This window comes from Molothrus aeneus, chromosome 1 (assembly GCF_037042795.1).
Source record: "Molothrus aeneus isolate 106 chromosome 1, BPBGC_Maene_1.0, whole genome shotgun sequence".
Lineage (NCBI taxonomy): Eukaryota > Metazoa > Chordata > Aves > Passeriformes > Icteridae > Molothrus > Molothrus aeneus.
In genome coordinates, this window is record NC_089646.1 from 30,894,183 (window position 1) to 30,917,706 (window position 23,524).

Below are 23,524 nucleotides of genomic sequence, written 5' to 3' on the forward strand. Positions count from 1 at the left end.
TTATGTGTTCCTGTACCCAGTATGACCAAAGAGAACTTCAGGGTTTTGTATTCTTCCTGGCCAAATGATAGATTACTTTAAACAGAATATGACTAGTGATAAAGCAAATGCTATTTATCTGCATAAGTCAAGGTATGGATTATTAAGGTTATTATATGGATTATTGTTCTAAAACCTGTAAAGCTTGATCTGTTGGGTGGCATTTTCATAAATACAGTTTCCCCCCAGGCACCTGAAAGAGTTACCAAATAGAGCCACCTATGAAGATAATAAAGTAGGTGTGGTTCAAGGATTGCTGAAGCGTCTGAAATATTATTTGTATTGTAATTGCTGTCTTTGTGCTAATCCACGATACATACTAGACAGGAACAATCTTTCTTTGCACTTTGTTAACCAAGTAACACTGGGACCCAATCAGGTACAGCCAGCCCTTCTCTGCATGCTTGATCACTGAGCAGAATGGACTGATTTATGCTATGTGAAAACAAAACATAGTGCTATTGTTTCTAGCCAGAAGAAAATCTTCCAGCTGCAATCCCATACGGGCTTCTAAGGAAATAATGACATGAACAGCCCTATTCATTATAGTTACCAAGACTCCAAAGAACTGGTGATATTTGCAATGTCTTTATTGCTGACAGGCATTCACTGCTGATTGTAGTGGCAGGATCCCAGAAGTTTTGGGATTTGTAGCTGAGCTTGCTTAAAATAGCACCACTGAGGGAGTATCCACACTGCAGTTACTTCCCACTGTGTGTGCTTGGATCAAAGTTGATTTTATCTAGCTGGTGCGTAGCCATGCAGCGGTAGCAACCTGGAGGACAGTATATGATGGCTACTGAACTATTAACTTTGCAAAGGAAGCTCCTTGGGTGGGCTTCACTTGACCTAGCTCAAAATAGCTCAGGCACACTTAAGAAAGGAGTTTTGTCTGCAGTACAGATGTCTCCTGTCAATGATGGCTGAACTTCCTTAGCTTTAGAGAGAAGAGATTGGTATTGATATTGCTCTTTATTGTCCACCTTGGCACAGTTGCTACTCCTCAGGATGCAGGCCTGCACACCAAGCCATGGCAGTTTACATGGGGAAGCAGAAGAGTTTCAGCACTCTTAGCATAGTTCAAGGAGAATATAGTTATTACAGTGCAGGGAGAAGCATTTAGCCCAAACAATTTTTTAATTTTTTCCTAGGAGAAAATGTGTGGAGGGTGGACAAAAAAACAGATGTGAGTGACATTTAAAATACAGTTTATTTTTTATATTTATCCACTGCAGGGCAAAAATAATTATGCAGTAACTGAACACTTCTTTCTGCTAGTGCAGTCCTACTAAAAGAATATGCAATTAAAACTAGGAAATTAAAATGTAGCTAATTCTGTAAAAAACTTACTTAGGGAAATATACTTCTAATCTGCATGACCATTTTTTTATTTACTACTTTATTTGAAATTAATGTTAAGCTAGTAAAAGCAGCTGTGTTTTATGGTTTTCCCCTATAAACCTTAAAATGTGAAAGATGGTTAGATGAAATAACACCAGAAAAATAAGGATAATAGAGTGCACACTTTGATTCCAATGTGGCTTCAGCAAGGTTTAGTTTGGAGTGCCCAGCTGCGTATACAGACACAGTGGAATTTGGTTTGTGAGGAACCTACAAAAATTACACAAATAACTAGCATTTTTTAATGAATAATACACAGACATGCACCTGCCTCAGAGACTCCATAGATTAGTCTTGCAGCCAATAGAAAAGCCCCTTGGAATTCAATTACATGGCTGGAAAACAGAAAACAAAATCATGACTATACATTTAGAACTGATAGCAGCAACATATTAACCAGTTCTTGGGCTGAGCTTTTCCTGAGGATTAGATCATTTCAGTTTATTTTATGTCCCTGTGGCTTATTGAATATTTATATTATTCTATTCTGTTCTTTCAGCTGGAGCCTCTCCCGGAAGATATTGTGCACCAAATCCCCAATATGAATGCAATAGCTTCTTTAAAAAAGACCACTGAAATTCAAAGTATGTTTCTCAATTTGAATTGGTGGGTTAGTGGGCTTGGGGTTATTTTTTATTATTAATTAATGTCATAGACATTATTGTTTCAGAGAAAAGAGTGGGAAAATGTTTTATGTATAAATTGACATGCTCTAATATTTATGAACATATATATATATATATGCTTTTATTTTTATTTCTTCAGCATCTCTTTGTTTCTGCCACATATTTAAAAAGTAACCCATTAAAATTATTTAAACATTTCTGATTCCTGAAAATTCCCAAATCTTTTCATTCCAGAGGAGCTTGGATGAAATAGTTGTTTGTCAGTGAGGGACAGGAACAGACAGGTAATTTAGAGCTCTGACGAATAGTTTGTCAGATCCTGTTTTTGCAGCCCTTTACAAGGTACTCACTTAGAGATTCACATGAACTTGAGATAAAGCTTAAAAGCTCCAGTTGGGCACTGATCTATGGAACAGTGCTAAAAAATACATTATTTTATTGTTTCTGAGACAGAGGAACATTATTGCTTCACTTTTGGGCTTTGACCCCAACCCTTAACTACCAAGATGCTTTAGAGCATTTGCTCACTGAAGAACTTTATGCCATCAATTGCTTCAGTCCAACTGAGTGTGCATCCCTTAAATTCTCTAATCTTCTTGTCTCTGCCATTTTACTGAGCCAGTGGGAACTTCCTGACTTCTACTGTTTGCTGGCTCCTTTAGAATAACAAATGAATAACAAATGTTTTCCTTTATTTGAGATGAACCACAAGTGGTTGGGATTCATCTATGTAAAATAAATGCAGTTTTTAAAAGGGACACCATGTCCAATTCACTACTCATGCAGTACTTCTCCATCTGATTTTAGTTGCAAGGTGACAAAGAAAATGCATTGTCGGTATATAATTCATCATGCATATCCAGTAGACACCTAAATATGGAAAAGCTCTAATTGAATTAGCTGTATGTAATGTGTTCCAATAAGTCCTTTGTGCTGAGTGGTATGTCCCTGGGTAGCTCATGGGTTAAAACTCCCTGTTAATAATCTGTTAATGATCTGGAAGGAGTCAACAGGTTAAGGAGATTTGTGTACTGTGCAAGATAGAACAGATTTGAAAATGATAATAAGGGCAAAATGCCACACATAGACCAGAGACACAAGGAAAAGAGATGCAATTCTGTTTGAAATAAAGTGTGTATGTAATGGAAAATGGATCTGAAACAAAAAAAAGGGTGAATTGAGAAACAGACAGAGTAGGAATACACACAATTGATGGCTGTTGAGAGAGAAGTGGATTTAGGAAGAAATACACAGTGTAAATCTAGGAACATAGTCCAGAGCTCTGCAGAATGACTCAATTTTAACACAATTAGGTTTCAGCTGAACTGGTACAGTCATGCAGTCCAGTGGGCAGTTCTGAAATCTTTGTCAAGCTGCTCAGGGTTTGGACTCACTTAAATACAACATTCTGCCTTTTCTTGCAACTACCTAAAAAGTTACGTTTACCTCATTTCGTTCGGAGAGAGTCCAAGTATTCAGAAGGAATATGCTTGGATGACAGAAAGGAGTCCTGAGGAAGTTCAGTGCAGCTTTGTGATGTATATTTAGATCTAAGAGAAGCAAGTACCTGTCCAATATTTTAGAGAGTTAGGCAGGCTGGACAGCATTAGTCTGTTGAGTAGCACTTCAGGAGGTACTGAGAAAGCTTGGTTTGTTTGGATCATGGCATCGCCTTTGGATATTTGGTTTGGATTTCTATGGTCCAACTTTCACAATTAATATTATCAACATTTTATACCAAATAAGCCCCTCCTGTGTGCTTTTTTTACAAAACCTTGAAGCTACAATACTTAGAAACTGAGACAACTTTTTTTCTAACTAGAATAGAATTTCTATAAATGTTTCATATTGACAGTTTTGTATTGACAAAACTCCTCTGAAGATGTAACAAGTTTGGAATTAGTCATTTCCACACACATGTAACAGGCTATTTCTAAACAATCCTGTTTTAGCAGAATTCCAACCCCAAACATTGTTTTTCAAGCAAGCCACAGTACAGCATATTCAAATCTTTGAAAGGCAATTACAAATGCCTATAGGAGTGTCAGAAACATTCCCTCTTATTATTTCCAATTTATTGAGTCAGTGCTCAAACAAATCTTTGAGGGAGGCTTAAGCACATTTTCATGCTGAAAGCCAAAGCATACCTAGAAGACTGGTTTGGCTTGATTGTTTTCTCCTTGCAATCCATGATTGCTCAAGTTTTGTATGAATGAAACCAACAGTATGCTTCTTTCTTTCCCTTGAGCTCCACCAAGTTCTTCTCAATGACTGTAACGGCGCTGGTAGAATTTCACATTCCAGTAGACCAGAGTAGAGCACAGTAGAAATGGCATTTTCAGAGATTGGACTGATTTGAGGCCAATTCTTTTTGACTTTTTTAATTGACAATCCACAGCATACCTGCTAACAAAGCTCCTTGGCAGCTGTGTGCTGTGATTGGCTCCCCATTCCATAACTCTTTGCCTGCAAATCTTTTGGCTGAACACTCATTCAAGGCCTGTATGTTTTGTGTGCAGCAAATAAATGTTGTCCTGGATAAAAAGAAGCTTGCAAAGCTCTTCTGCTTACCCAAGGTGTTTGTAAAGTACATTTTTCCGATTTTAAGGAAAAACCTATCATTGTTTTCCACAGAGCATCACAGAGCCCTCTTTTCATGAGGTACCTGCTGCTACCTGGATGCTGTTTCTAATTGTGACTGCTTAAACATTTCCCCCCACAAACACCCTGCTGGGCAGTTCCTTTCTCCAGGACCCTCCACTGCAGTATATGGGCTGCCAGCTGCCTCCTGGCCTGACTCTGCTCCCTCTCTTGCTGAAGGCCCTCTCATAACACAGCTCTCAGTGTGGGGAAACAAAGAACACCACCAATCGCTTGGGAGTCAAGGGCAGTTAAATGGGTGCAGAGAGCCCACTAATATGCTTGAATTGGCCCTGAGTTTTAATGTTACAAGAAAGTCAGGATTCAGGGGGCAGCTGGTGTGCAAGCCTGTGTGTGTGAATGAACGAATGTGATGTAGCAATCCTCACGGATGCTGTTTTATTGTTGCTGCAGGAGAGCAACACAGTGGTAGCTGGGTACTAATATTTTATTTTATGAATAAAAGCCCTTGAAAACTCCAGCAGTGAACATGGGTTCATTTCTTTTATAGGCAAGAGGGGGTATTATTCCCATGCCAACAGATTTGATTTTCTTGCACATCTGTTTCTGCAACAAAAGCCCCACCCACTCTGTGAACATTTAGCTCATAAATTATAGGGTTTGAATTGGGTGTATATTGCAAAGACTGACTTTTGTACATAGGATCTGTGAGAACACTGTGGAATGCTCATATAACTTTTTTGTTTGTTTTTAGTGTATTTTTTAATGAATAGAGAATATGGTCTCTGAGCACAGTAATAATAGAGAATATTTTTGTCTTGTTTTTATAAAATTTGCCAGGCTCCAATCATTGAGCCTACTGTTATGTACATAACTTTTTAGCTCTGTCTTTCATGTTTTTGGAGCAAAGCCAACCTCCTAACACTTAATCTCAACTTTGTAGGATACTTAATACACTTTACATTTTATCCCCAGAAGGTCCCTGTTATTTAAAGATTCTGCTAACTACTCAAACGTGCACACTATTAGAGTTCAAAGAAACACTCTGGCCATGCTCGCTTGTTGTTCTTGAAGATTGACTTGGGCTTTCATCTTGCAATGATATTTTTGAATAAAGACATTTTCAGACTTTATTGACAGCTGCTTTCTCAGTGGAGGGAAAAGTTCATCCTTCCAAAAGCCTGAAACTGTGTTGAGAGCTGTGTTACCAAAGAGGAAGTTTTCAGCAGCCTTTCTGCAGCACAGGCAGCACCACTGCTGGCCTGGCCTCCCAGCTGTCAAAGCCTCCAGCTACCCTCTGGATAAGCACCTCAGCTCAGCCTGCTGCCCAGCTGCCAAAATCCTCCTTTTAGTCCTTGGAAAGGTCCCCTGCTTGATCCCCTCTCTTTCACAGCTGTTGAAACCCTCTGTCTAATTCTCAGATAAGTACCCTGATCCAACCTCTGCAGCAGCTGCTGAAAGCTTCTTGCTAAACACTGAGTAAGCTCTGGTCCAGAGCTCCCAGACTTCCCAAAGCTCCTAATCCCCAGGTGTCATCCACCTGGCAATTAGTGAGTGCTCAGTGTTTTACTGGACTGTTAAGAAATATGTATGTAAATTCATACTTATTCATGTGGTTTCCAATAATCAAACAGTTTCTTAGTAGCCGTGCAGCTATTTCTTAATAGCAGATCATTTTATGTGTTTAGGATGAGTCACCTGCCATTATTCTTTGCATTGCTTGATGAGCTTCTTCTGTTGCAGGCAGAAATCTGAAAATACTCATGCTTTTAGTTCACTGCTGTATTTTTACATAGCAGACCAGAAAGCTCTATCCCTTATGATACCTGGCAGCTTTCCAGCAACAGCCAGTTCATATATGAAAGTTTTAACTAAATTATTGTTCTAGTATACGCCCTGAGGTTGGAGGAGAAAGAACATCCAGGACTAACAAACCTGATTGTTCTGGCAACACCACTTCAGTCTGAGCTGGCATTTCTGACTTCTTTCCTTTTCAAGACAGTGCTGTGTGAGCACTTTGTACAACAATGTACATTTTTTACATTTTGCTGTCTCTGCATCAACTGTGTGCCATATCAGAACTTCTGGTTATTAACCCTGCTCTGAACTCCCATCACCTTGTGTAGATAAGGCCAATAGCCTTCCTGACAATCTGTGTTCATTAGTCTGTCTGTTACTCCAGTTTATTACCTTCTGGGGAAGGGTGTGACACAGCTCTTGGAATGAAAGCACTTTCCAACTTGGCATTCTTAGGTTCAGAAATAGACCTCTTCACTGCAGTCTGAAATTTCAACTGTACTGCTTACACCACAGAGATTTTAAACTATAATCACTCAGTGTTGAACTAAGTGATTACTGTTCTTGTACCACCGTGCTAGCTAAAATTCCCATAAATTATTATGTGTGTTTTCCTTAGGCAAGTACTGGAAGTCAGTGGAGCCATACTCTGTGCCAGTGGATTGTGCTCTGGCTGAGTCTCAGAAGCAAGAGAGGGAGGAGACAGAAACAGTATCAGCTATGGCCTCTCTTTCAGTGGATGTTGAGCAGTGTATTCCTCAGGAAGGCAGCAGGTAAGTGTATGAAATTATTACAGACAACAAGGCTTTCACTCCAGCCAAGTAAAATGAAGAAGAAAGCAGGACTAAGAGTTGTTTCAAAATTATTTGCTAATTGAGATACCTGGAGTTTTTCATCCCTGGATTTCAGTTCTCTCACTTAGCCACTGGAAGCAGAGATATTAGCAGTTTTTTGGGGCTGGTATCTCTATTTCTGTACTAAAGTTCATGATTATAACAAGAACCTCGTTTTCTTCCCGTGTCTACTTCTTGCTACTTCATAAAAACTGCAATATCCATATGAAGTAAATAGACATGGTCAAGTGTAATCAGCCATATTCTTCTCATTAGAAGCTTTTAAAATCTCTTAATTTTCTAGGAAGGCATTCAACAAACAGTTAGATAAATTTAGTAACAATAGACTTAAATCACTAATGAGTGATATTAGACAGGCATTAGAAGTTACTTTCCTGGAAGAAATGTGAACATTGCCAGTATAAAACTTAAAGCTATCCTGACCAGGATTAGGGCCAACATTTTCTATGTACTAAGATGAAGGTACACCAGCAAAGAACGAGAGTGCTGATTTTTCCAGCTTGTCATCTGCTTTTTACATTAATGAAAATTGCTTTCAACTTGCAAATTAGGAAAATGATGCAGTAAATGCTATTATGTGTTTTGCCAATTACACATGAAAAAAACACAGTAGCCAGCGAATATTGTGTCATCTATAATCAGAAAAGCCACTGGAGAAGTTTTTGGAGTTTCCTATTTTTTTTGTTCTAAGGAAAAATACTCCTGGTCTTCACCAGTAGAGGAAGACACAAAATGTAGTGGAACTACTTGGGTTCCATCATACACAGAAAATAGGGGAGAGGGGAGGAAAGATGAAAAAAGCCTTATAAGGAGACTCATGAGTTCATCAGGCTGTGGAACAACAGTAGAGAAAGGAGGGAGCTGTGGGTAGGGACAGCAGTGGTGGGAGTGGAGCCAGAAAGATCCATGGCTCCTACATTGTGACTGCTTCTTAGCTGCTTCAGTTCTTCCCTCCTGTGTTGTGTCTTTTAATCAGAACTGAACTGATAGGCACCCAGGGGAATAGTGCAATGCTCAAAGCTGTGGATTTGTTTGGCAATGAACATCCCTCACAACAGTGGCAACACTCATCTGTCAAAGAATTGAGGCATGGCTCAAAGGGACACACAGGGAGTGGAGCTAGCTAGTAAAGTTCACAGTATTTTCATAATTACCTTTCCAATCGTAATTATAGTTAATATGCCATGGCTATTCTTGTGCTAGGATTATTGCAGACAACTTTATAAATGCTTAGAGAAGAATCCATGATGAACACAAGATGTATTTTAGATTTGTGACTGTGGTAATCAGTGCTCAACTAAGGAATAATGTAGTTTTTCATATAAGTTTCTGACAGTTACAAGACACTTCTGCTAGCTAGGGACAGAAAAATTCCCACTTGTGTGTGCATAACTCTGAAATACAAATAATTTTAGTTAAAGTATTGGAAATAATGCAGTGAAGCAAATTAAAGCTATAAATTGTCTGGAGAAGGGCATGGTTAATTTTGTGTATTTTTACATTGCTGAGAATAACTAAAAATTTTGTTATGTGCCTCCACTCAAAACTACCAAGAGCAACTGCTACTCCTACATGATTTGAACAAAATAACCCTTTGACTAACACTGCGCCTAATTACTGTACTTATTACCTACCAACTGATAACCTGTGACAGTTTCCACCCATGCTGAAAACAATTTCAGGGCAGCGCTGAAAAACACGGCAGAAAATGGATGTACTGAAATGTGCACAAGTGGAATTCATGTGGCTGCCAGATTCATTACACTTCATCAGTTCTGGACTCTTGTAGGGATGAATCCATTGTGATGAATTGTTCTGTGGAAAAATTACTTCGTTTGGAATATCTTCTGTGGTAGAAGATATTGCTGCAGATATTTGTCAGCAGTGCAAAAAAAAAGCCTACGCGCTCATGCGTCCTGAAATCTCTTTCTGCACTTGTAACCCCCAAAGAAGTCACACAAAGCCAAGTCATCATTAAAGAGGTGACACGACAAGAAAAATGCTGTCCCACTGGACCAAAATTGATAGTTAGGTTTTCTGAGGCTTCTGAGCATCATTATCTTTGTTTTCTTCCTGATGAATGTAAGGAACAATATGGAATCAAAAGTGATCCCCCTGAAAGTTGGATTTTGAGAGTCCTCAACTGTGAAGAAACCTGAGAGGGCCTGCCTGCTCTTTGAGTGTGAATGAAAATCCATCATGGAATGTCCAGGGACTGAGCCTGTGACATTGCATGCTTTGGGTTCTGTATAATTTACTTCATTTCACATAAGCACACCATCCATTTCATGGGTACATACCAACACAATCAGCAGTAATGTAGAGACAAGTTCAGCTCTGCTTTTTCACGTTTTTTAATGTTTTTGTAATGAAGGACCATGTATGCAATGCACCTTCTCCAGACACTTCCTGCAGCAAACAGAGCAGCAGGGATGTGAGGAGTCATGTGGTGTCTCAAGCTCCATTAGAAGGTGTTCCCTTGCTCCTACTGGTGTAGATGGGGTCACCTTCTGAAGACCTGTTCCAAGCTTTTGCATTGAGTGTTCATTTGGGAAAGTTACTTGTGACAGGTAGGGTGGGAGCAGAACAGGAAGCACTGTGGTTGACAGGGCAGCCTGAAAGGTTCCTTCCTTACACCAGGAGTCAGTTTGCTTCCTCTTAATTCCCACCAAGGTCAGCCAGGCTGATAGTTCTGGCCTGCAACTCCAAGCCTGTTTCACTGCTTCTATGGCAGAGATCCTGTTGACTTCAGCTCTGGATGGTCAGGCCTCCAGATGAAGAGCTGCAGCAAGAGTCTCTTTGCGGGAAACTCTGGCCAGTTATGTTGGAGGATATATTGGTGTTGGAGTGAGATGACTCACTTTAAACTCAGATTTTGGGCAAAGCAGTTCTTTTCCTGGCCAACTCATATCTGACTCATTTACCACTGATGGATAAAATGCTCCTGGCTAAGGCCCATATAAAGTATTTTTATTTCTTTCTTCTCTCTTTCTTTCTTTTCTTCAAGTGACAGTGCCGATTATTTTTTTACTTGATTTTCTCTGGCAGGATAAATGAAGAAAAACGTGTAAAGCTGCTATGCTTTTGGTGTTTTATTTTACCAAAGCATAACTCTGCATCCTAAGGTCCAATCGAATATTGATTATAGATGTTGGAAGAGTACAGATATAGAAAAAAGAGTTTGTGGATAGGATAGGAAACATGTATGGTGCTAACAGGGATTTAAATAGAGATGCAATTAGAGGAGCAGGCATGCCCTATAAAACATTTCTAACTACCGGAACTTTTGTGTGTTGATAACTGTTTATTCCCTATGTGAGATACAGATTTAGCTGATTAGAATTTTGCTTTAGCCAGACATCTGTTTCAGAAAGTGTGCTGTGAAACATTCAGTACACTGCTGTCCCTGATACCTTGGAGCTTCTGTATGTTTCTTCTTAAAATGGAAAAAGAAAAGGGTATGGAGAGAGATCTTTTGCACTTACTATTTTTACAGGAAGCAGTAAATCTTGAGAATGACATTTATCAGAATTTGACTTTATGGCTCTGGTTCAGCTGAGCATAGATTTTACTCAAATGGAAATAAAAGCAAAGTATAATTTTTATTCTTAGTGTTACAGAGCTACCAGTTGCAGTTTCAGTCAAATTGCCTTATATTACATAGAGCAAATGGTTGAATCATGGGGTACAGCTAGCTACCCTTTAGGGTCACTTGCCATATTTGTCTGTCCATTCATAAAGCTTCGCTTGCCATTTCACTGTTCAGACATCTACCTCAGCTGTGCTGAGTACACAGCACCTGCCTGGCCATACCCCACAGGGCTTACAATCCCCTCCAGGCTCAGGAGCTGCAGAACAGCTTTCCCAGGGCAGCCTACACCCTCATCTTGCTCACCTTCTCATCCTTTGATGGGTGTTCATAAGGAAGAGAACCAGGAGTAGAGGAGGCTGAGAGCCAGCCTTGCCCTGGTGAGTTGATAGATCTTAACTGCTCTATCTGACCCATCCTGTGTAAAAGCCTTGAGGATACATACACAGGCATAAACTTTTCAAAATATTTTTGAGCCAGAGGTATAAAATAAAATATTTTATACCTCTGGGTAAGCAGTTGGGTAGTGAACCCCACAGCCTCATCAGGCATCACACTGCTTTTACTTATTAACCAATGAAATCATTGGGAAACCCCTAGGTCTTGTACTGTGAGAGAGAAAACCACCTCTTTTTTTACTCACAATCTTTGACCCATATCTGGTTTTAAAGGCTTGAGCTTCTCAAGACTCTGTATTCCTGCTGGTATGGAAATAATTTCTTACCTTTGATGATTTTTGCGCCTCTCTGCGCTTTTTGTAGTTTCTTTGAGATGGAGTAAAAGCTGCATGCAGGACTCCAGGTCCTGGGCACATTGTGAATTTACACAGTAGCTAATACTGGGATGTTCTGTTTCTGTGGCTTTCTGCTCCTCTACCATTAACTCCAAGCTATCAGTCATAGCCATCACTGTTAAAAGCATTAAAGCTGTCCTCCCTCATTTTGTATATTCTGTGTTTGTGTTGTTTGCCTTCTCCTCCATACAGAAATGCTGCTCTGGCCCTTAGAGCTGAGTAGTATTGGCAATTTGGTGTCATCAGCAAACATTATCACCTAAATCTACTTGTAGTCTGCCTAGTCTTTTTGAGATGCTCTAGAGAATTCCTCTATGGTGAAAATTCACCAATATTACTCTGTGATTCCTGCTTCTGTTGTATTGTAAATCTGTGAAAGGACCTTCTTTCAACAACCAAGGTTCTTCTAAGCACTTGGATAAAATTGTTGGAAGACCTACTTTGCAGAGGAAAATCACTTGATCCCTCTTCCCTAATTTCCTTCAGAAACTTTTAATAAATTTGAAAGGATTGCCATCCTTCTAAGTATTAAGACCTAACTCTTACCCAAATGACTGTTGCCTAAATGCCTACTAATTCCATCGCTGATTGTAGCTGCTTTCAATTTTGTCATACAGGCTTACTGTACCTCCTGTGGTTTCCAAAAGGGGAATTGCTTTTCTTGCCTTCTCTACCTCTTGCTGAGTTAAGCTGTAGAATATACTCAATAACTTTTTATTTAACAACATCCTAGTCATATTTCCCTGGAACTTAGCAGACAAATATCATCTGCTCTTAGAAATTTGGCAATGTTTGGTGTATCACTTTGTTCTAGCACTGATTCAGTTTAGGATAGTTCATCTGCAAGTAATAAAATCTCAGTGACACATCTCTAGTGAACCCAGATATAAATAGTTCATTTTACTTTTGTGGTCTACCTTCCTCGATGCTCCTTTTATGCTTTGATCATTTCCTCTGATGTATTTTGAAAGATCTTTTTATTATTAGCTTTTATGCCTTTAATATGTTGCTTTTCAGACTTTCCTTTACTTTGCTTCATTGAGGGTTTACATTTAATTTGCCGGATTATTTAATTTACCTTCTTTGGACATTACATCCTCTTTTGAGGGTATATATGTAGTTACCTTATTCTGCTCTTAAACTAGGATGGTTTTTTACTTTTAGTTCCTTTCTCTTTGATCCATACTAAGTTCATTTTTACTAGGATATATTCTTACTCAGGATGTCTTATATAACCTCTTTAGACACTCCCCAAATCACCTTCATGATATAGAAATGCATCTCTTTTCCCCCAGCTCTTTGCTACCAGAGGATCACTTTTCAATTACAATGATCTTCCCTGAGACAGCTGAGTTAAATTAGGAACAGATTACGGCATAAAATAGCCACACCATGCCAGAAAAATCTATCTTTTTTTTCATTTTCTACCTAAGAAACATACCTTGAATTTTTATTTTTGTGTGTGTGATAATTTAGCTAAGAGGACTCTCTGTAATGCTCATTTAAAAAAGAAAGTAAGAGAAATGTTTTCTTTTTTTGGGCGATGTACAGAGTTTATCTATGTTCTTCAATACTATTTTTTTAATTGTAGATATCAATTTATTTTAATATTTTTCTCTTAAATTACATTTATTATTAATTGCCATCGAACAATATTTAAGATGTCACAAGTTTTCCCAAATTTTATCCATATGGTAGGATTTTTGCCTCATCTATCTATTTTGTTTGAAGGTTTAAACAGCATAATTTTATTTAGCATTAATTGCAAAGAGATTATTTCATTCTGCCATAGTTAGAATTCTGAGAGCTAGAGATGAGCACTCTTCACAGCACACCAAAGTAAAGTGAATGCAGGAGGGCTCAGCCCCTAGGAACTTGCAGTTTAAATGAGCCACAGTGAAGCCTTAGAGAAAAATCACAGTTGTGGTTCTATAATCATTGCAATTTCAATTGGTGTCTTTCTGAATTTGCTGACTGCATGGAATTGGTTTAGATCAGACCTGAGCTCACAGCTGCATCTCGAGGAACTGCTCTGAGCATACGATGTGGGATGGGGTCCTGCCTGTTTTATGTTTTCATGCCAACGTCCTGTCAGCTACAGGAGGACTGACTGAACTGATGTAACTCACAGTGACAAAGCTGAAGTAACACAAATTTGGCCTGTCAGACTCTGCCCCCTCAATTTTTCTTTTGACAACTTTTGATGTTGTCGGAATGGGTATTTATTGATTCTCTGCTCAGTGCTAAGGGATTTACAGTGTTTTTCTCTCTGTCCTTTGGCCCCAAAACAGTACTGGCTCTCACACAAAACTCTAGCCTGAGGCCTGAGTGTTATCTCATAAAAATAAATATTTTTGATGATAAACCATTGGATAAATCCAGTGACTTTTCTGACACTAATGAGCTGAAGTTAAAGCATACACATAAGTCTTCAAAAGGAGACTGAAGAAGACTGTGAGAGTACCCAGACTGCAAGAAAAGAGCTGGATTGCCATGGCGCTCTAACCTTATCTCCCTTTCCTAAAAAGGACCTTGCATTTAGCACTTATATGTAAAAATTATTATTAGTACTTATGTTCTGGCTGGTGAAGAATTTTGGCCTGTTGTTGGAATATACTGGAATATATTAGAATATAACACTCAAGATCAGTGAGGGCTACTCCCAGCCCTGAGGAGCATCTTTGTCAGTGAAAAATTTCCCAGTGAAAGAAGTTCTATGTAAGATCCTCAATTGTACTATGTTCATGAGAATGTCAGTCCCAGGAGTCAAACACATGTGAACAGACTGTTGCATGCTCTGCTTCCCTAGGTGCTTATGAATAGTCCAAGCCCTACTCTCACTTCCAGAGCTTTTCCAGAGCTTCACTCCTTCCTGATCTGCCAATCACCACCTGAAATCTATTGACACATATTGTTTCTCGTTTGCAGAACCTAAAAACTGAGCTGTCGTATGCTTCCAAATTATCTTCTTTCCAGACAGACCCATAACATTCTGGATCTTTAACAAGGGCTTATTGGCCCTCTCTGTTGTGCCAGAGGACTTTCAGATCTCCCACAAATGGCTAGAGAGAGTGGAAGTGTGTGGTCAACACAAAAGCAACACATCCTACGAATTCCTCACCTGGTGTGTGATCTTGTATTGCACCTGAGCACCTCAGCAGCAGGCAGGGCTCCATCTCACCCTGGCTTCCACTGTGTGCTCTCTGCTGCAAGCCAGAACAAAGGAAAAGGGGGAAAAGGGGCAGTGCAAGGGGGCTTCACCTCACTGCTCGGGAATGAGCGAGCCCCAGTGGTTACTGTACATAGGAAACATCCTCCACCATGTGGTGAAGAACTGAAGATTTGAGATTCGTTGATTAATCATCTTTTAGAGTTTATACCCTTTGGGAAGTGATTAGTCTGAAAAAGATCATCTTTTCCACATGTCATTCACCTGACATATTTTTCAACATACTATCAGTGATCATTCCAAATCAGAAAGAAATAACCTGTATAAAAATAATTTAAAGATGTACTGCTGATTTTTTCATTGGGAAAGGCTTTAATAAATTCCAGATTAATTTAAAATTCTCTGGCTTCCTTGCTGAATGAACTATCAAAGCCCAAGCAAGCCCCCCTTATTTTTTTTTCCATGAGATCTCATGAATTTGAATTTTTTAGGAATGTTTCACTGAAGGCAGTTATTACACTGGCTTACAAGAATTAACTGGCAAACATCTCATTTATTAATTTACATTTGCTTTTCTCCCCTGATTTCAAAATTGCTTGAAGTTACTATTTTAAAGTAGTTCTTAAGGCTGACAGACTGAGATGAAAAATGGTTTCTGTCCAAATTATTTGCCCTTCAATATTGAAGTCTCTCCATGATCTCAGAAGCTGCCCATTTTATAATTGCCATCATTTTCCTCAGTTGCAGTAGCTTGTCAGATACAGAGGAATTGCAAGACTTGATATCAGCTCAGCATATGTGTCCTCATCATTTTCTTATTGGTTGTCTTAGAGAGCTCATGTTGCCTAAGGTGATAATTTCCCAGAGGTTTCCATATAAAAGATAGATATAATCTGATTTTATATAATTATTAGATCCTTTTTCTTTGATAGCAATCTGCTGATCAGGTTCAGGATTTAGTCTCCAAAATTGCAGGCTGGCAGGCAATGTGTTTATGAAAATACAAAATCAAAAACTAGGGGACTGGAGAAGAACCTCAGAGGGAACACTACTTGGCTACTAGTGAACAATTTTGCTTTAATGGCGAGCGCCTGAAAAAAATAAATGCAGGTATTTTTAGGTGCAAAAGCTCGTAAAATATAACTATCGCAGCTATTTTTTTCATTAAATTATTTGATTCTGTTGACACAAAGCATGTACATTTCTGGGCAAAATGTTATAAAATATTCTGACATATTTTAATATAAACAGGAACATTTTCGGTGATTGCTTGGATCTAAAATGTTTTTCCACTTGACATTTGTTTATACTTCCTAGGAAAGAAACTCTATTTATGGATAGCTGAATAACACAAATAAACATCTGAGAGAGCTGAAAAATCAGCTTTGATTATGCATGGAAATCTACAATGTCATTGTGTACTCTTGTGCTGAATTCTGATTGCCTGTTTATTTTTACAGAGCTGCTGGTGAGCCCATGGAAGAAGAGCCAGCCTTGTGAAGTGCCAAGTCCTCCCTGATATTTCCTGTGGGTGACATCATTGTGTATCCCCCAAAGCACCCTCAGACATGTCTTGTCTGCTTCTTGGGTGGCACAGATCAGATGGAACATAAACACTGGGCACAAAACTCAGAGTAGCAGCTTCACTTGTTCTTTGGATGGACTTGAAAGAGCCTGAAAGATTCCTTAAATGTAACCGCCACAATTCTAGAGTTACAGAAAAAGGGACTTGGGAGAAAGAGCCCAGAGCATGCTTTTTTAATGCTGTTTGACCCACTCACCAACACAAATTGTGAAATAGAGTATTGCAAAATTCTACATGATAGATTATAGATATGAGAAATGCAACAGCCAGCAACATACTCTGTGAACTCCATGAATCACTTTCTGACACTTTTTACTGGATAATTTTTTTCATACCGTGTTAAATTGTTAATAGAATTTGTTTTCTTTGCTCCGTGTAATGAAGAAAAACCCCCACCCTTATTTTATGTGCCATTTTTTAACCTCCTGTAATGAATTCTTAGCTGAATAAGTGAAAAGCGTTTAAATTATGATGAGATTTTAGCTAACGGGAAAGCACTTCTTATTGTACTATAAATCCCCTGAAGTACTGTGCTTGGTGGTGCTTTATTTTCTCTTCCCTATTCCTGGCCATCCCTCCCCATTTCATGTAATCTTTTCTATCATAAAAACACATTCACGATTCTCTAAAATGATCTTTTGCCTTTAAGAAAAAGTGCTGTACCCTCTGTAGTTGACAGTAGCGCTCACCATATGTGCAGCAGAGATCAAGTATGGGTAGTTTTTCAAACGTGTTTTTGGTTTGTTCTGAAATGTTTCTGCGTTCTGACTCCAAAGCAGCGACCCTCAGTAACTGCGTGCAGCTCATTTGAAGCTCAGGTGTTTCTGTGGAGGTTGTGTGGGAGTGTTTTTTACAGGTCGTGTTGTGAATACCAACTGATTCTTTTATGTAGTCCTGCACCAAGAGAACTGATGTTGCTTAAGAAGCTTCAAAGGGTTTAGGCTTTATTTTAGATCCCCGAAGTGCAGCAAGATCTCCCTGCAATGCGACTTTAGCTGTTTAATTCCATGTTTGAGAACGTAACATAGAGTTGTGCCTTTAGCTGAAAATGAACGCTTAAACTGTTACACGTGTTGCCTTACTGTCAGAGAGAGAGAGAGAGAGAGAGAGAGAGATAGGGCATGTATGTAAGAGTACTTCAAATGAACAAAACTCTGCTACAGTAACTTTTATTTTGTTTACAACCTTCTCACCTAATGAACCCCAGGAGATACCTTGAAGTATTCAGCTTGCAGTATTTGATAGCTTGCTCAGCTTTTAAAAGCAAGTGATGTTCATTTTTTTATATATTTGCCAAATTCAAAGAAGAAAAAAAAGAAAAGGATATATATTAAAGCCATAAGTGAAGACTGTCATGCTTTTTATTCTGAAATCTGAAAGGAACCTTAATTAAAACAAGATTTTGGGGAAGGCCATGATATGAAAGATATGGAACAATATGGTTTCAGTTATAGGCAGACTCAAACCTGTAAATCAAAGATGAAAGATTTCACTCAAATAGAATTATATAATTCTCTTTTGTTATGCAGTCAGACTATATCTTTCATGCATTTGGGTTTGTTTACGATTAGCATTTTAATTTTAAAGACTTTTATTACTTATACCAAAGCTCTCCACTACAAGTTAGAAATCTGAGGCATGCTTTGAAAAGGGAAATCTAAGAAAAGGGATGTCATTTCCTATAATGTGAAGTAAACTTTTATTCTGAAAGGTTTACTCTGGAATGAATGTATGCCCCTTAAAAAGGGAAATAAAATTCTGACCCTCAGAAAGTGAAATAAAATTCTACCCCCCATTTACAAGCCAAAACCATGCTCGTTTTAGTAATGCAAAGAGTCCCATCAGGCTAAATTAACTCCTGGTGTAAGCCACCTTGCCTGACTCTGGGCTGTTCTGAAGGGGTTGTTCACATGACTAAAGCAATCAGGAGTCCCTCCTGCATTTTCAGCAGACTTCTGATGGCAATCTTACTTGCCATTTACTGCGATTTTGTTATGGTCATCAAAGAAATTTCCCTTCAAGGAAACCAAGGGCTATAGCTGATGAGTTGGATAATTTGTAGAGCTTTTCACATTTTGAAATCATGGCTGAAAAATTTTAATTGAGTGCATAGTAACGTTTTAAAATGAACCCTAAAATCTGTTTGTGTCCTTAGCTTGCATGAACTTGCATATGAATTGCAACCTGAAATATGAGTTACAAGCTTTTCCAATCAAAGTATGTCTTCTGGGGTGCAAATCAGTTAAAGCTGTCTTTTTAGCTGAAAATGCTTTTAAAATGCCAGAATAATTTGAATTAAACCACATGATAAACTCACACTTATACATTTGTACAGATGTAGTCCCAGGCAGATATCTAGACATGCTGCTGGTTGAAGTTAGGATCGTTTGGATAAACAAGTGTGCTAATAAACTGCCCACAGATTGTGTCCAGAACTCTGTTCTGACTGAAGTCAACAGCAAAGTCCTCTTTGATTTCGATGGGAGATGGATCAGCCCCTGCTTTTCTTTTCCTCTTTAAGTCAAGAACACCACTGCTTTTTGATTATGTCGTTTCTAGGCATCCTACAGCCCTCTGGGAAATGATTGAGGCTTATGGTGAATATCAACACTTCCTTCAAAGCAGACCTGGGCTTTCTGAGAGGGCAGTTTCACTTGCTGCTGTTTTCTTCTCACAGTATTTTTTATTACTGTCAATAGCTCCCCATGGACTGGAGTTAAAATATCTTCCAGCAATTTTAGTCATAGTTCTAGGGAAATATTCACATAGACACTCTTAAAAACTGCCCAGTTTTAACTGGATTCAAAAACAGATTGCAAGAATTTCAGAAAGATGCATGAATTGTGTATTTCAAATGTAAAAATTCTGATTTTTGAGAAGACATCAAAGTCTCATGTCTCCCACAGACCTTTCCCACTAGGCTAAAGAGATTGACACCTTTGAAAATTCAGTCCCAGATATTTCAAGTTGACTGCCAAAATATCTATGTCTGAGCTTAGATTACATCTAAAACTGAGCTGAAATGCATAAACAAGATGGGATGAGGGTGGTTTCTGTGTGTGATTGCATGGGAAAGGTGAAGCTGAGGAGGCAGCAGGGAGCACTCAGAGCCAGGGTGACCCTCTGCCTGGTCCTGGTGGTACAAGGGCTGCAGGCAGGCAGAAGGACATCCCACAGTACCTCCACCACAGGCTGCCATTGCCATTGGCAGCAAATCTCTGCCTCATGGGGGAATTCTGAAGTAATTTGTGCTCTGCCCCTGCTCCAGTCACCAACCACCAGAAAGAGAGATGCCTCAGCAGCAACTCCCAGTAACATGCTTGCTCCTAAGTTTGTTTTCTTCTCTAGCATTAGGAACAAAGTATTAAGCTCAGTTGAGCTTTTCTTGTATTACTATGCTTTTCTTGTACTTTTCTTGTATTCTTAGGTCTTTCAGTTCATAGTACAAACTGAAACCTAAAAAGAGACATGACTCAGGAGACCAAGAAATTAATTTTTTTTTATCCAGCTTAAGGCTCTTACCTGGGCTGGAGTAACAGCAATGAACAGCAAATCTCAGAACTGCTGAAATCTTCGTGAGTGTTTTGCACTTCATTTTTGGACTCTGTGGAGGAATTCTGTATATGTTCATTTGGTTTTAATATAATTTTCAGCTTGATTATATGATCTCTTTTCAGGCAACATTTCTAGTGGGTGATCAAAGTTTTTGGGAATTTTGCCAGTGTAAAAATGACAGAATGATTCCCTTTCTTTAACCTCCCTAATTTTTCTTTCAGTGCAAATGAAGCAACTAATTCCAAGTAAGTGAATCTGAGAAAAGTAAAATCATTAATCTATCTTAAATAAATATTAGAAATGGAAAATTTTATGCAAATAAAGATGGCTATGCCTTTACTTTTTTGCCTTTATTGCAAAAAAGTCAACAACATGCTGCAGGCTGAATACAAGTGTCAAAACAAGCTTCTCTCTATTTTAGTTGGTGTCTTATCTAAGTGCAGCCTCTCTGAAAAGCTGAGAGTCATAACCGGAGATGAAATATTAGAAAGGTTTTGCTGCAGCCAACACCAGAGGTCCTGTAGAGAACAAGAATGTAGAGACTGACTAATTTTTGTAGACAGACAGCAGGACACTTTCAGGGCAATGTGTCTGGGACAAAGAATTAGAGGGAACTTTTCCAAAGGCACTGATGGCTGTAAAACAACTAACTCCTGTTAGCTTGCAGGGGCAAGGAGGTGCTCAGCAAGCACCTATTCTTTGGGAAATGTCCCCTCTGTCCCACCAGCATGCCCAAACTCATGCAGATGTGAACCTGGCTTGGCTATTTTCTCTCCTGAGCAGCAGCAGCAGCAGCAGCAGCAGTCACTATGTGTGCTGTGTGTACTGTGCATTTGCCCAAGAAATTCTCAGCCCCCAGCAGACACTTCATAACATGACTGATAGGGGAATTTTTTTTCCTCAGTAGTGGCCTTTCCAGAAGCATAGCAGTGCATGGTTGTTTTATTTTTAAAGGTCACAATAGAGCTTTGTGAACCATTATACTTTTTTTTTTTTACAGACTCCATGTGGAAGTAAAACAGAATATGTACCTGGGGAGGGGGGAAGTGGTGTGTGGAACCTGCCACAAGAAAGGATCTCTCTTAAATCAAGTTTCTGCTACTTGCTTTTTATCCTGGATTTGATGGAGTTTGGGTTCTAAATTATCATTTAAGATCTTTCTTTGTAATGTCACTTGCTTTGTTTTTGTACCTGTAATTGAATTCACCCTTGTAAGACATAGAAAACCATCTGAAAAAAGTCTGGTTTCTGACAGATTCCCTGCCCTTGGTGTGGGAATGAGAATAGCTTATCTTTGCCACTTCTCGCAGCAATTAAATGCTTCATTTTTGTAACAGATCCAAACTGCAGCAGTATTTTAAGAGTACTATTTAGCTGGCTGTCTGCTGACTGTTAAAAAAAGAAATTGTGAAACTTACATTCCTCTCTAACCTCAAAAGAAGCCCATTTTGATTTTAACAATGTCATTTTTTCACTTGATCCAAAAGGGTTTTGTCCCATGAGATCTTGTTACTAGCTCAGTTCTAATCACTAGTAAATCACACACTACAGAAAGTGAAGACCAAAAAGGATGGATGTTCTAGCAACTCTCAGTTATGCCTCTTCTGCACAGTCCTTCATCCTGATCCAGTGCCATTCTCTGTGGTTAAGAATGTTAGCATAGATTACAGCAAAATATAAATTTTTCTGCACCATCAAAGATACTGCTCTTTGGATGTCAATTAGCACTTTGTGAGCTGGGCTGTCATTTATAAGGGCTGTGATTTGTGACAAAGACCTGCTTCTGTGGGGATGGTCTAAAGACAAGTGATGCATGCAAGCAGTGGCACTGGGGCTGTGTGGTCAGAATGATTCTGTGCCAAGATCTCCACACATTCCCTCTTTTCCTCCAATGCCTGCATGGCCAGAGGCACATTTGCAGTAGCAGAGCCATGGGATGTCCTGATTCAAAGACCACTTAAATCCCACTAACAGGCTTTGGGTAATTGGGAGGCAGCTAGAGGAGGAACCCAAACTCTGCACTCAGCCACACAAAACTGTATAAAAAGCCCAGGTAAAAGATCTGAGCTTGCCTCACATAATTTTTTCTGATATGAAGTGCCAGTTCTGCTCCTAGAAAAGTCTGTCTGAAAGAAAATTGACTCTGCTGGATCTATTCTGCCGGCTTCCTGAGTGTGTATACGTCATGTGTTAGGGGAACAGGTTCATACTCATGTCTCTTGCTGCTTAGTTTACTGATATTTTAAATTTCATGATTGGCTTAATATTCCAAGTTAGGATCCAGTAGGAAAGCATAAAGCAATACCTGGTGAAGTCATAACTGAGGCTTTCAAAGCAAGCTTACTGCCATGGGTTTTTACAAGACTGACTTTTTGGCCTAGGGATACACAGCTGAAATGTCTATTTTTTTCGTAGGAAATTGATGTTGCTATCTGTTTCCATGATAAAAACCAGTCCTTTTGCTCAGAGTTCTGAAAGTTTATCTGTAATTTGTCTTTCCAGGCAGAGCAGATTCTAAAGGATAAAAGCATCAGTGGGACTGAACCAAAGGGCAACATTTTTAAAGGTCAATAGTAATATTTCCATAAGAGTAAAAGGAACCATTGTTATTATTCCTGATACATTTTTGTATCTGCAAGTATCCAATGAGTAATGTTAAGTAATATTGTGCTCCAGAACTTTGTTGATTATAGATATATGAGCATTGGATTGGCGTGAAATAGTCTTCAATCAAGTTGTTAAAATCCCTTTTGTTTTGTGTTTTGTATAATTCTTTGGCTATAGTCTTGTCCTAGTGTTAATAAAAGCTATTTGAAGTAAGCTAGTTCAATACTCTGAGGAGTTTTTTTTGCCTGTTTTATTTTTTAATCAGTGTGAAAAAGAAGTGGAGCTTTGAACATGCCACCCTGGTTGGATCATAGGATTCTGACTGTTAAAATATAAAGGGGGAAGCATGGTGAAGCTGGAGTGCATAAAAAAGGAACCACAAATGTTAATGTAAAAGTAATGTTACATAGCAGGCTAAAACACACACAAAGCAGAGCATTGCAGAGCTCCAGCTCTAACACCAAGCTCATATTCTATAGTTCCTTTGGCTCATTGTCCTGAGGCGTTGCAGAACACATAATTCTCTTCCCAGTGAAGCAATTTAAATAGTACATGCACTGTTTGGAAAGCTGCAAGGCCCCTGCTTTGTGGGCGGTGGGGAATACCCAGCACTGTGCAGCAATGCTCTGGGTCGCGGTATTGCTCCAGCCCTGCTGCTGCTGTAAAACTCAGAGCTGTTACCTTGACAGAACAGACCTCTTTTGGGAAAGGCACCCACGAAAGCAGGGGAGTGAGGAAGGAGTGTGTTTGCTGTGAGCACGTTTTGATCACTTGCACATTGTCAAAAGTAGCTCACAGATTGAAATTGCTTCTGTGTGTGGAGCTTCATGCACCTGAACGTGAAAACTGAGCAGAGAGGAGGGTAGCTGGGAAGTACAGGCTCTTTGTTTGCACATGGAAACCCCTAC

General features: G+C 39.1%; 1 protein-coding gene across 5 annotated transcripts in view; it reads left to right on the forward strand.

Annotated features, from left to right (window-relative positions):
• HDAC9 (histone deacetylase 9) overlaps nt 1-22,833 on the forward strand; it is a 457,531-nt gene extending 434,698 nt beyond the window's left edge. For all 5 annotated transcript variants that reach the window (XM_066554161.1, XM_066554142.1, XM_066554170.1 and 2 more), the window contains 3 exons: nt 1,940-2,024; nt 7,084-7,237; nt 16,330-22,833. In XM_066554161.1, coding sequence (XP_066410258.1) covers nt 1,940-2,024; nt 7,084-7,237; nt 16,330-16,369 — 279 coding nt within the window. In that variant the 3' untranslated portion in view covers nt 16,370-22,833. The remainder of the gene's footprint in view (nt 1-1,939; nt 2,025-7,083; nt 7,238-16,329) is intronic.
• Nucleotides 22,834-23,524: the final 691 nt, after the last annotated feature.